The 11693-nt window shown below is 49.4% G+C and overlaps 4 protein-coding genes across 4 annotated transcripts; 1 reads left to right on the top strand and 3 right to left on the bottom strand.

The window, feature by feature from the left end:
- Nucleotides 1-236: 236 nt before the first annotated feature.
- LCP9604111_1618 (uncharacterized protein) lies at nt 237-896 on the bottom strand (the record flags this gene model as incomplete). Its single annotated transcript, XM_039069004.1, has 1 exon — nt 237-896. One exon carries the CDS (start codon nt 894-896, stop codon nt 237-239), a length of 660 nt encoding a protein of 219 aa, XP_038931745.1.
- Nucleotides 897-3611: 2715 nt separating this feature from the next.
- On the top strand, nt 3612-5087 carry LCP9604111_1617 (splicing factor ESS-2 family protein; the record flags this gene model as incomplete). The annotated part of the gene is made up of 1 exon (XM_039069003.1): nt 3612-5087. One exon carries the CDS (start codon nt 3612-3614, stop codon nt 5085-5087), a length of 1476 nt encoding a protein of 491 aa, XP_038931744.1.
- Nucleotides 5088-6462: 1375 nt separating this feature from the next.
- Nucleotides 6463-8393, bottom strand: LCP9604111_1616 (MID1 family protein; the record flags this gene model as incomplete). The annotated part of the gene is made up of 2 exons (XM_039069002.1): nt 6463-7127; nt 7184-8393. 2 exons carry the CDS (start codon nt 8391-8393, stop codon nt 6463-6465), a joined length of 1875 nt encoding a protein of 624 aa, XP_038931743.1.
- Nucleotides 8394-8970: 577 nt separating this feature from the next.
- LCP9604111_1615 (magnesium transporter CorA family protein) lies at nt 8971-10911 on the bottom strand (the record flags this gene model as incomplete). Its single annotated transcript, XM_039069001.1, has 1 exon — nt 8971-10911. One exon carries the CDS (start codon nt 10909-10911, stop codon nt 8971-8973), a length of 1941 nt encoding a protein of 646 aa, XP_038931742.1.
- Between the last annotated feature and the right edge of the window lie 782 nt (nt 10912-11693).

Raw genomic sequence — 11693 nt, 5'->3', positions numbered from 1 at the left:
GTTGGCGTTACTTTGCAAGTATAGGTGTAGAGAAAAAGAGTAGTTATGTGTAGTGGATTTTAGTTAAGACCTGTGGAGTGGGATTTCAGCCTGGGTTGTGTTACGGTTCTTTCTGCAGGATCAATGACTGACTGCCTTGAATCAAATACTTGATGGAGGATCTGTACGTACAACATATTCGAGCAGCGACTATCACATGTCCTGTTTATCTACAAAGCCACATATCAACTAAATATTTACCAAGGCGCCCCCTTCCATAGGCCCCAGGAAGGCACATCAGAAACTCGTACCATCTCAGCCTGATACCTGTCTTCTTCGATGTAGGAGAGATTGTGCGAAGTCAAAGTATCAACAGAGGTATCAGTCAGTCCTTCAAAGGTCCACCGAGGACTAGGACCCCTTTCCTCCGACTCCAGTTTCAGACCTTGAGGCTGACCCCACGTCTCACAGTACGCATTAATCCTCCATCGGGGATCATCCGGAGTAAGACCAGGTCCAAGGCTAACCCATCTCGTCACCACTACAGTGATATTCCGAAGCTCTTCGTTTCTGAGCCACCCAATCTCATAGTCGGTATTGCACTCCTCGCAATTCGAATAAAACTCCGGCTGGTATGTCTCGTTCCCATACATATCCTCCAGCCAAAACGACATTGATTGATGCGAGCAGAATTTGAAGCCTTCATGGTGGGAACCGAGCCATGTCATTTTCGCGACAATCATGTCCTGGAATCGCATATACAGACCCAGACCCGCGGGCTTAGGACATATCCGCGCCTCCACCGAAGATAGAACCAATCCGGAGTCGTTTCCTGCAATCAGTTCATGCGATACTCCGGTGAAGGCCAGCGCGTCAGTGCTGATCCCGTATTCGGGACCGTGGTGGAATCCGCGCATGGCTAGGTGGAGATGAGACCAGTGGAGTCTATAGCCACAACGGGTGCTGCGTCCATCGTGGATGGGCATCCGCACATAATTATGTGCAATTGGAACTGGCCAGAATCTAGCCGTTTGCATGCAGCCGAGGAGGGGTGGGTAGTAGGGTGATATTTGAACTAGCGGGTCTGGGATCCGCAAAGGCTCTGGGATTCTGTCGAAGTGATGGAGAACTAAGCAGTCGTCGCATGCTAAGTATCTTGGATTATCATGTTCGAGCCGGCGTAAGAAAGGCAACAGGGCTTCTGCTTTCAGTTTGTGCTTCGTCTGACTTTGGAATATTTTGAGAAGTCGATGATTGCAAAGTGAGAGGCTGTATATATCCTCCCGGGGAAGGAAAAATGCTACTAGTAGCACTAGCTCAACAGGAAGGACGTCTAGTAAATCCAGTCCTAGAACTTTCGGGGTAGGATAGGTAACAGATGTGGGTTCGAGATCCTGGTTTATATCTTGGGCTGAAGAAGAAGACATAATAGGAACGCTCTGAAGAGCTTTCTCAATGCTAGGAGGGTTTGTTTTTGTCGAAGCAAGCATCGTTTATGATATACTTGTGTAGGTAATGAGAGTAATCAAAGAAGAAATATTATCAGATTAGAAGAATATGAAAGGGCAGAAAAGACTTCTCGGGTTGCGAGGAGTTGATAACCCAGGCTATGAGTGAAAGATGATGAGAGTATAGTCCCAAAAAGGCTTGACACGAATATAAAAGACCTTGGAACCTATAAATGGTAGAAGTATATCCATGGGTATCTATAAATATATCTATGAATAAATATTTCTGAATATATCATACGTGGAGAGAGATATCGAAAGGGAAGACAGATGTCACCAGCTGGCTGCTTTGTATATATAGACTGAAAGAAAGCCTGGTCTGTAGTTAGTGTAACAATAAAGATATACATCCAATTTTAAGCTACATTTCATGTCTTTCCAAGTCGATCGTGTACAGAGATCACACCGCGCACCCCTGCCTAAAAATGCCTGATTCTGTCAGATTAATGAAGCAGAAAGTGGAGAGCGGCGAGAGGGCTCCTTCAGAATCCGCAATTTAATACGTAGAGGATACTTTGGGAGCGCTCTGGAATGGGACGTTATAGAGGGTGAGGATCCCGTATGATATGGGGTGTCCGCGCCTGTGTGAAACTCCTTCGACGAGTCAAGTTGTTTGGGGATGTAGCTCTAAATGGGCGGGACATTTCATCCGAAGCTCAATATTGGCCGAGGACTGATAGTGCACAAGTAGAGTAATTGATAGATAAAAAGCACTTTGAAAAGAGAGTTAGAAAGCGTGATATTGTTGAAAGGGAAGCGTACTTCCACGGTCCTATGTACAAATAAGGTTGTGGGGCCGCTATTGTTTTGGGGTACGGCTCATTTCTACCCAATAGTATTGAAGGTAGTATATACTATGACGTAAGATAACGACCCATAGATCCTCAAAATTCAAAAATGGCTTCACTTTCGCTATGCCCAACCCTCTCTCTCCACGTCAGAAAGACTGAAATAGAGAGTATGTACATATATTTGATACGAAGTAATTCCACCAATGTGTACTGATAGGTATATTTCTAGATACCCATGGAATTATACGATACCTAGGGGTATGAGAGACATCAAGGTTAAAAAAAAAATTTAGAGAAGCCACCAAGCCCAGGATTCGAACCTAGCTCACCTGGGAGCCCTAAAGGTCAGAGGTTATGTCCCTCAGGTGCCCTACCATTAGACTAACTTGGCTTGGTTATTGAGGAGTTCCCAGGTTGATGAATATGCAGATATTGATGCTCATACAATTGGAAAGGCAAAAGATTCCCGCCTATCAACGGACCATCACAAGGCAGGAAGGGGAATTTTAGAAGGAAGGAGGAGAGGAGGAAGGAACGGAGTAAGGGAGGGAGGAAGGTGAGGGTCTCCAGACCGACGCCTTCCTCATTGTAAGAAGGGGGAGCGGACTAAGCGAAGATCACGTGACACACTGGTTAGGCTCAGCTGAGACTCAGTGGCGTGCTTAGGTCTACTCAGTGTGCAAAAAGCAGCAAGGCCTGAGCACTAATACGGAAAGAGAATGCCAAGATGTGGCAGAGGAAATCAATTACATAGGTCCTGACCGATGGAAATCACGATCTTCTACACCATTTCAGTGCTTCAGCTTTACTCACGCCCCGGACCTTTGAGAGGAGATTTTTGGGCAAGACGGCTGGCCATGCTTACGGGCTCAGCGAAAACCCCAGGAGAACGCGAACGAATGTTAAGTTTGACGCTGCTTTCCAACACAATGTCACTGCCTATATCTGAGAAAGTTTCATGAGATGAAGCATGGCTTACATCTTAGAGTCACTCTCCAATAAAGATCTCCGAGTAAAAAAGCATTACGGATACGCTGCTTCAATTAGTAAGATCGGATGTATATGCAAGCCTGGGCTTTACAATCTAGATAGGTCTTTGGCTTTGGATGCCATCTCACAGCTGGTGCCTATCTGACGATTTATCTAAATCCTCTACTTAAACCCTACTTAGCTCATGATATGATCTATCAATTCAATATGTTAGTGATATCTGAAGTATGGTTGCCTAAAGCGGTTAGATCAAAATCATATGACCCGCTATCTTATCGCCACCAATTCATCCACCTCTCTTCCAGGTTTCATTATTCTCTCCCTCAGCCTTTGCTCTACAAACATGGCGTCTCCCCCTTCGCAGGAGCTGGCCAGACAATCTGCTGGCCAGCTTATGCCTCCACCACCACCCCCGAAGCGAATCAAACGCCCTGCAACTGTCCTCGACGAAGACGTCTACACGAACACTTTGTCCCACATTATTGCTCGCGACTTCTTTCCGGGCTTGCTCGAGACACAGATCAAACAAGAGTACCTGGAAGCCCTTGAATCGAAAGACAAAGCATGGATTGCAAGCTCCAAGAAGAAGTTGGCAAGCGTCATGCGCACGCCCACCCCGGGGTCGAATGCAAGACGAAAATCAGACTATGCATCGGCGCCAGCCACACCACATCATTTCCCGGCCGGACGCCCGGGTGACACTCCACATGGCTGGGGAGGTGATACTCCCATGTCCGTCGTATCGACTTCCACAGCGGCAACCGAAACAGAAGACCGACATATTCCCGATGTATCGAATATGGGACTGGTCGCCTTCCAGGCAAAGTATACCAGCGAAGATAACGAGTCCTTCAACAAAGTCCTTGACAAGCAGAATGAAAAGCGACGGGAGAAATATCCCTGGCTTTGGAGCGGGAACAAAATTCCCTCGGCCCGACAAATTGCACACCAGCAACAAGAAATTAAGCGCATCACGGCTCAAGGCGGAAACCCACAGATGGGTCTTATAAAACGAGACGAGCATGCCCAGCCCGCCATCAAAACAGACCTGGATGCCCGTCCTGCAAATCCAGACACATGGAAAAGCCGCCCAGACAACACCCTCATGTTCCTCCCCAACTCGGTGGAGGATACCCACGAGACACTCCCGCAGAAAGCAGAAATCACATCTCGGGCAGGCCCCAAGCGAACTCTCTACCAAAATACCAGACTCCTAGACCCACATGCCGCAGCAGCAGCGGACGCCGCCAACGCCGTGCCCCCTTCGCCCTCTCTATCCGCCATCCAAGATGCCATCGCCGGCCGGCCGCGTCTCAGCGAGTCCGAAGCCGCATCCGCCTTCGCAGGAAGCGAAACCCCGAGGGTTAACGGATACGCCTTTGTCGACGAAGACGAGCCCGAACCTGAATTTACATACTCTAGAACCGACGACATGGAAGCCGACTGGCGCCTCCTCGGACCGACCTCTGAAAAGCCAAATCCCTTCAAACTTGGCGAAACTCGCAAACGCGAAGCCCTGCATCACCGCATGGTCGATCGTGTGGCGCGGAACAAGCGTGCTGAAAAGGCCGCCCGTGTTACGAAGACACCTGTCTCGTTGACACCGCGCTTTGGTAGTAGTCCCCGGCTGGATTTTGGGTCTCGGTCTACTCCTGGTGCTAGCTCTAGTAGGGGCTCTGTCTCCGGTGGGGGGTATTCCCAGGGAAAGATGCTTACGCCTGCAGCGCAAAAGCTGTTACAGCAGGTTGGAGGGACGCCGAGGTCTGAGCGGAAGTCTGCACTGGGAAATGTTTGGACGCCTACGCCGAAGCGAAAATGATGGCAGTTTATGGCTCGACTTTTTATATTTTTTAGCTGCATGATACCACGGAGTTGATATACTCGAACGGCGTTTCGTTTCTTTGGATGTCTTTCTCCCCGGGAAACAATCACAGATACCGGTACTGGACGTATTGTTACTTTTTTAGCCAAAAAATGCCAATTATGCCTTATTTATGAATACCAGTTCAGGCAACACAGACCAAGTCCTAAACATAGGAGTCGGTGGACATCGGAACGAACAGGAACCGCACGAAAACAGTTCTTAGCCGGTCCCGGTACTTCTTCGGCCTTCATGGTCTTCTCATTCCATTCTTTATTGCAACGACGTGCCTATGAATATTATACATCTTTGCGCAATTGAAGATTTAGAGGATTAGATTTGGCCTAGAATTTGTGGGTTTGCTTTAGTTAACTATATCAATTCTTCAAACGTTACTAACGCGATAACAGATTTTGAACAGAGACTAAATTGGTCTTCATATGATTCAATTCGCTTGTATTGATTTCAGTATCTGTATATCAAAATGAGTATCGAGACATCAGAGAGTCAGACTGCTTCATCGGCATCAACATCTGGAAATATCACCAAAGCCAAAGAGATCATTATACCGGCAGAGACACCAACAACAAAAGAAGAACAAGAGAAAGAGGAAGAGAAAGAGAAAGAGAAAGACACATCCACATCTTCAATATACTCCCCAGGAAACCTCCTTTCAAGTCTGCTCGCTCCATTCTCTTTCTCGGCCAAGTCTCCAGAGCCAACCACCGCAATATCCCCAAGCAACGACAAAGAGAAGGAGAAAGAAAAAGAGACAACAAAGAGTCCAACAAAGATATCAATCGATGCCCCAACATCAGACTCAGACTCAACTACACAACCCACCCCAGAGCCATATTACACTCCTGAAGAAACACCTCTCTACAAAAAGCTCTACAAGACCCGTCTAACAAGAACCCGCACAAAACAACTCCTCCGTGCAGGAGAACGGGGATATAATGACCCGCCGCCTCCACTAGGACTGGGTGATTGCTGTGGGAGTTCGTGTGATCCCTGTGTAAGGGATTTGTGGAAGCAAGAGATTGGGATTTGGAGGGAGAGATGGGGGGATAGGGCGGTTGAAGAAGGGGAAGGAGTCTTGAAAGAAGAGAAGAAGAGTGAGAAGAAAGAAGAGAAATTGGGGAAGAGGAAAGATCTGGAGTGGTAATGTTTGTTACATGTGTATGTATTATTTGCTCTATGATATACAAGTCTAAGCGCAATATTAAGGTGCACAGGCGAACTAGGTCGAGCTCTTGCTATCTAGAGGAGACAAGAACAAGAAAAGAAATAACTGAGAACCCAAATAGCACAAGTTCACAGTGATTATACCTATCTACAGCAAATACATAATTCCCATAACCACCAAGCTAGTCACCCAACCGCTAGCCCCCAGCTTTTCCCCAAGACTCAAATAATACACAGCCCCGAGATAAGAGCAGGTAATAATACCCTCTGAATTCCGATAGCCATAGGAAGAATTCATCCACGCGCCCTGGGGACACCCGAAGCCAAGGGCAGACGGACAATCCTTAACAAGGGTATGACAGATATCCTGACAGGGAAGGATCTCCTTATAGGGACCCGGCATGATCTCCTCATCGATGATAGGATTGCGGGATGTATTCGACGCCACGGACTGGCGGTACGGACTGTCATCCGGCAGGGAAGAGCCATTGATGAAGGCCTGGCCTGCGTTACGGACGGCTAGGTACGTGGCGTTGCTACTGTAGTCTGCGCAGCGAGGAATTGTGACGCCGCAGAGCCATTGCTTATAGGCTTTTGCGCAATCGTCGCAGTCCACGGCGAGGGAAAACATCGATTCTTCGCTTGTTTTGCATTGGATTTGTTGGAGGGAATAGGTGAAGTTCTGGTAGAAGGCGGCGGCGTAGTCGTCGTAGATTGTGCGGAGCTTGTCGACGCTTAGTTTGGGGTTGGAGGGGACTGCGTATGCGACTTCTGAGCAGAAGGTTAAGTTGAATAGCACGGCGCAGTTCTCCTCTGGAGGATTGTTAGATAAAGTCACTTTTTGGTATGGATTGTTTGGGCTTGCTCACCTGCTTTGGTCGTAAAATTCATCGGTCGCCATACCTTACCGCCGCCGCCGATGATGCCATTTCCGGACGTGGTCGAATTGCCCACCATTGCCAGAAGACCGCTGTACGATGAACTTCGGTTTAGTCCAGTGATATAGAATTGTTCCTTGGGCTTATTCCCAAGTCCGCGATTGGTCATGCCAACCTCGGTTGAACTACTTATTCGGCCCACCTGCGAAAGCGCATCGAGAGCGCAGAATGATTTCTCCAAGCCCTGCAGTGCCGTATCGTTGATATTGTGGGCAAACATAGTATACGGAGGGACGATGTCCATCCATTGCTGGTAGTTTGTCGAATTCTTCGCAGACTGAGTCAAGTTGTTCGTCACCAGCAGCGCGGCCGACGTGTCCGCGTCGATGAAGAACAAATTCGGGTCATCGTCCACGATATTGTGGAAAAAGGCATCGATAGATGCTGCGACCTGGTACGTGTAATATCCTGTGTAGTCGGTTGAATTGGGCGCTGCGATGCCGACGAAGACGTCGGTATTCGTATCTAAGGTGATTCCAATATACCCGCCAACGGCAGTGTGCATATCCTGCAGCGAATCGTCTTTGCCCGGTCCTGGCTGTTGCAATTTCTGCGAAGTCGACACATACATCTGCAACTGCGGGAACTCGCCTTGTAGGTCGGTCTTGTTGGTAGATGGTTTTTGGCAGGTCGTGAGCGACAAGTAGACCGTAGTCGTCGCTCGCTTCGAGAAGTCCCCGTCTCGTTTCCGTAGCTCATAGGTCGAGTCATCGTCATCGTCGTCTTCATTTGTAGAATTCACGTATGCAGGAAGACCCACGCCTTTCGGGTCGTGTTTGCCGTTCACCACAACCGAGGGCAGATAGAACCACTGGACAGCGCCGATCTCGAGCGCGCCCGGCGCCTCGAACTGATTGTTGCCCAATGCTTTCGCGACATTAGGGTATCTGCGCACGAGCTCTAGCCCATTTGACTCGCCATCTTCGTCGACACTGTCGCGAAGTTCTAGCCCATTGAACGAGTCCAGCGCAAGTGGGAATCCTGCCCCGTCGCTGGGAACCGCCCCCTGGAGGCTCAAGGTGTTCTCTGTACCCGGGACATCGGATGCATCGGCATAGGTGACCGTGACAGCGAAAAGAAGGAAGATCGCGCTAATCGTTGCAGTAAGATAGCACTGCAGCGCGTTGTATTGGCGTCGCATGGAAAGACGGAGGGAGGTGTCGCTGCACAGCCAATGGCCAGAATTGGAGTTGGCGAATAAAATTATCACAGGCAAGCGGTGGTATACACCAGCTGTAAACCTCTTGCTGGAGGCAAAATCAGCGGCTGCATGCAGTCGACGTGAAAGTTGTTTGGATGAGGCTGGCTATCGTGGAAAATGCCAGTCTTATCAATTTGGCTGCCTTGTTGCCTTGTTGCCTTATTTAGGACACGTAGTACTACGCGTACCATCTATATTCCTCTGCCAAATGAGACTTTGATATATGATGGGTCAGCTGTGAGGTCTTGGAAACCACAGTCAAAGGCTAAGACTAAGCTTCTATGAGGCTGAATGATTCTAAAATGATACTCCTTGGCTTGATGCAATCCACACAACTTTCAATAAGTCAATTGTTTAAACGAATAAGAAATGTATTCTATGTATCAAGTAGGTATCGTAGTCTTGAAACCAACAAAAAATGGATCAAAGTAGACGATCGCAGTCAATCAACATGCAAATGCAAAGTAACAGGAACAAGTCAAGGAAAAGTAGGCAATGAGCAATAAACAAAAAAGAATCAAACCAGCCTCTGCCAGCGGGCTAGGCCAAAACTCACAACAACAATACCTGCGATCACTCCAAGAATGCCGAACCACCACGCCAATCCTTCTGTGTGGGCGCCGGGAACTTCTACGTTCATACCGAACAGACCACAAATCAGGTTCATGGGGACCAGAATCGTAGCAATCAGAGTGACTTTGCTGAGAACCTTGTTGACGTGGTTTCCCAACACCAAGTTGGTGACATTCAGCTGAGCCAAGTAATTGGTATGCGACCGACTGAGCATCTTTTCGAAATGCGCCAAGTTCGACATCATGGTCACAACGTGATCCTGGATATCGCCCAGGTAAAGACCAATATCACCACGGGGAGTAACCGAGTACTGCTCGTTACAGCGCTTGGAGAATCCACGAATGACATCAGCCTTGCCGCCTAGCAGGCGCATTAAGCTCATGACCTTCTTGCGCAGGCCACCGATGCGAGGGAGGAACGATTCGAAATCCTCAACTCTGGCAATAAACACATGGTCTTCGATCGCCTCGGACTCCAATTCCACATCCCGAATCACGGGGCCGAAGCTATCCACGATGTCGTCGATCATCGCGTAACAGATCCAGTCGCTACTGAGAGACACATAGTCTCGCAACTTTCCAATACGTTTCCGAACATTGGATGCATGAGGGTTGTCCTCAAAAGAGAAAGTGAGGACACCGTCTCGGAAGACAACCATGTAGAAATTGACAGGCTCAAGGAATTCCTCGCTGGTTTTGTCCATTTGGAAGAAGGTCCGGAAACAAACAAAATAATACTGCTTGAACAGTTCGACCTTCTCGCGGGCTTCCTGGGTTTGGATATCCTCCGTTGTCAGGGGGTGAATGGAGAAAGCCCGGGAGATAGCTCCCAATTCCTCATCGGTGGGGTTGACCACATCCAACCACCACACACCTCCCTCAGGCCCGAGCTCAAAGAGATCGCGGAAGGTTTCGCCAGGGAGCACCAGATCTCCCAAATCGGCAGCATGCACTGTGCTTTGAGACTCAGACGAAAAGAAGCCGAAGCGGGAACGCTGGTTTGTAGTATGGGGTTGTCGAACCCGCTCCTTTTCGTCTGTAACCTCGGCGTCCTTCTTTTCATGTTCACTCAGTGTATCAGTTGAGCTGGTCTTCTGAATTGGACCCATCTCAGGGCTTTCAGCGCCAGGACGGAGATCGTAAAATATGCGGGGCCTCTTGCTCTGCGAGCTCATGCTGTGCTTGCGGCGATCGCCATCGGCGATTTTACTGCTCGGATTTAGAGCCACAAACTCCTCGAGTTCCTCGTAATCAATGACGGGAATACGGCCTGGCGCGTCAAAGCAGGCCTCCTCTGCTGTATCGAATGGCACATCGCCCAATTGGGGGCGAACAACACTGGCGTTGCTGAAAGTTGGGCGCCGGTTGTGGGTGCCACCCGAAACAGTGCGCTGCAGGATAGCTTCCAGGTCGGGAGGCGCATGGCTGTCCAGGGTATTGGCGCGCTCACGGCGACGTGGGTCGGCAAAAGCCTCAACTGAATTGGGAGGAGAGGATGATCGAGCGGAAACAGACGAGGCGCAGGAAGCGTTGGCGAGTTCCGGGTTCACAACACTGATGCGACGCGGAGTCTGGTACGTTGCGTTGTGGTCGATCGAGAACCGACCCAGTCCATTAAATTCATTCAGCGAACGATCGTCCTCCGCGGCATTTTCAAAGTCTCGGGGAATTGGACCGTCCTGTAGGACATCTTGCGCACTGAGCAAGTCTGGACGATCGAGCATTTCAGGACCTTGAGTGGTATCGCGCGGGCTGTAAGAACGCTCCATCGGAGCTTCAATGCGGGGAGGCGTCTGCATCTGCAGGCGGTGATCATCCAGTTCGGGTACCGGAGTACTGTACCTGGTCAGGTACATGTACTTCTCGGATCTGGGAGACTCGGACATGGTGGGCTCTCAGTATATGAGGATTCGACGAAAATGATTAGGGCGCCAGATTGGCTGATTTTTTGCTTGGGGGTTTGGTTTGGTGATATTCGCTTTTGAAGCGCACAACGACCGGAGCAGACGCAAGCCGGTAAGAGGTTCGTTCAAGGGTGACGGCCCTCCATCCATAAGCTAGACCCTTCGGGAGGGTCTAGCGTTACCGACTGACGTCTAGCGGCCACAATAAAGACAATCCTAAAGCCCAGTTAGGGGGGTCTGGTATCGCCCCCGCCGAAGACCCGGAACTTGGGGCCTGCAAGAGGGTGGAGGAGAGAGGCCTCGGTGTAGCGAAGTCCCGCCAACTTGAAGAAGTGGGAGGATGAGGAGCTTGGTGGCTCCAGGGTTGCTGTTAGACGAGAGGCGCGAGAGGTTCGCGAGTTCAATGACGTTAATGATCGAATTCGAGTTCTCAAGCTTCAAGACTAGAGATCAATTGAAAATTCTAGTTTAAATCGTAAGATGCTGGGATTCAGTGGGAAAAGCGGGAAGGGTGGAAGTGGCGAAGACCAAATAGAGTCGATGATGCCGAGGTGGTTCCAGAAGCCCACAGAGTCACCACTGGGGAGAACAAAAGGGTTGAAGATATGGGATATTCAATATAAAGAACCTCAGGGGGTTGCAATAATAGGAGAAGGTAAGAAAAACAGTGGGGGGGGGGGGGGTGGTGGGGGGGGGTGGTGAGACCAAAAAGGGGAAAAAAAAAGTTAAAATTTTGACGAGGGGGGCCCCCGGGTTTGAGAAGT

Source organism: Penicillium roqueforti (assembly GCF_015533775.1).
Source record: "Penicillium roqueforti strain LCP96 04111 chromosome Unknown scaffold_02, whole genome shotgun sequence".
Lineage (NCBI taxonomy): Eukaryota > Fungi > Ascomycota > Eurotiomycetes > Eurotiales > Aspergillaceae > Penicillium > Penicillium roqueforti.
This window is presented reverse-complemented; position numbering and strand designations above follow the sequence as displayed.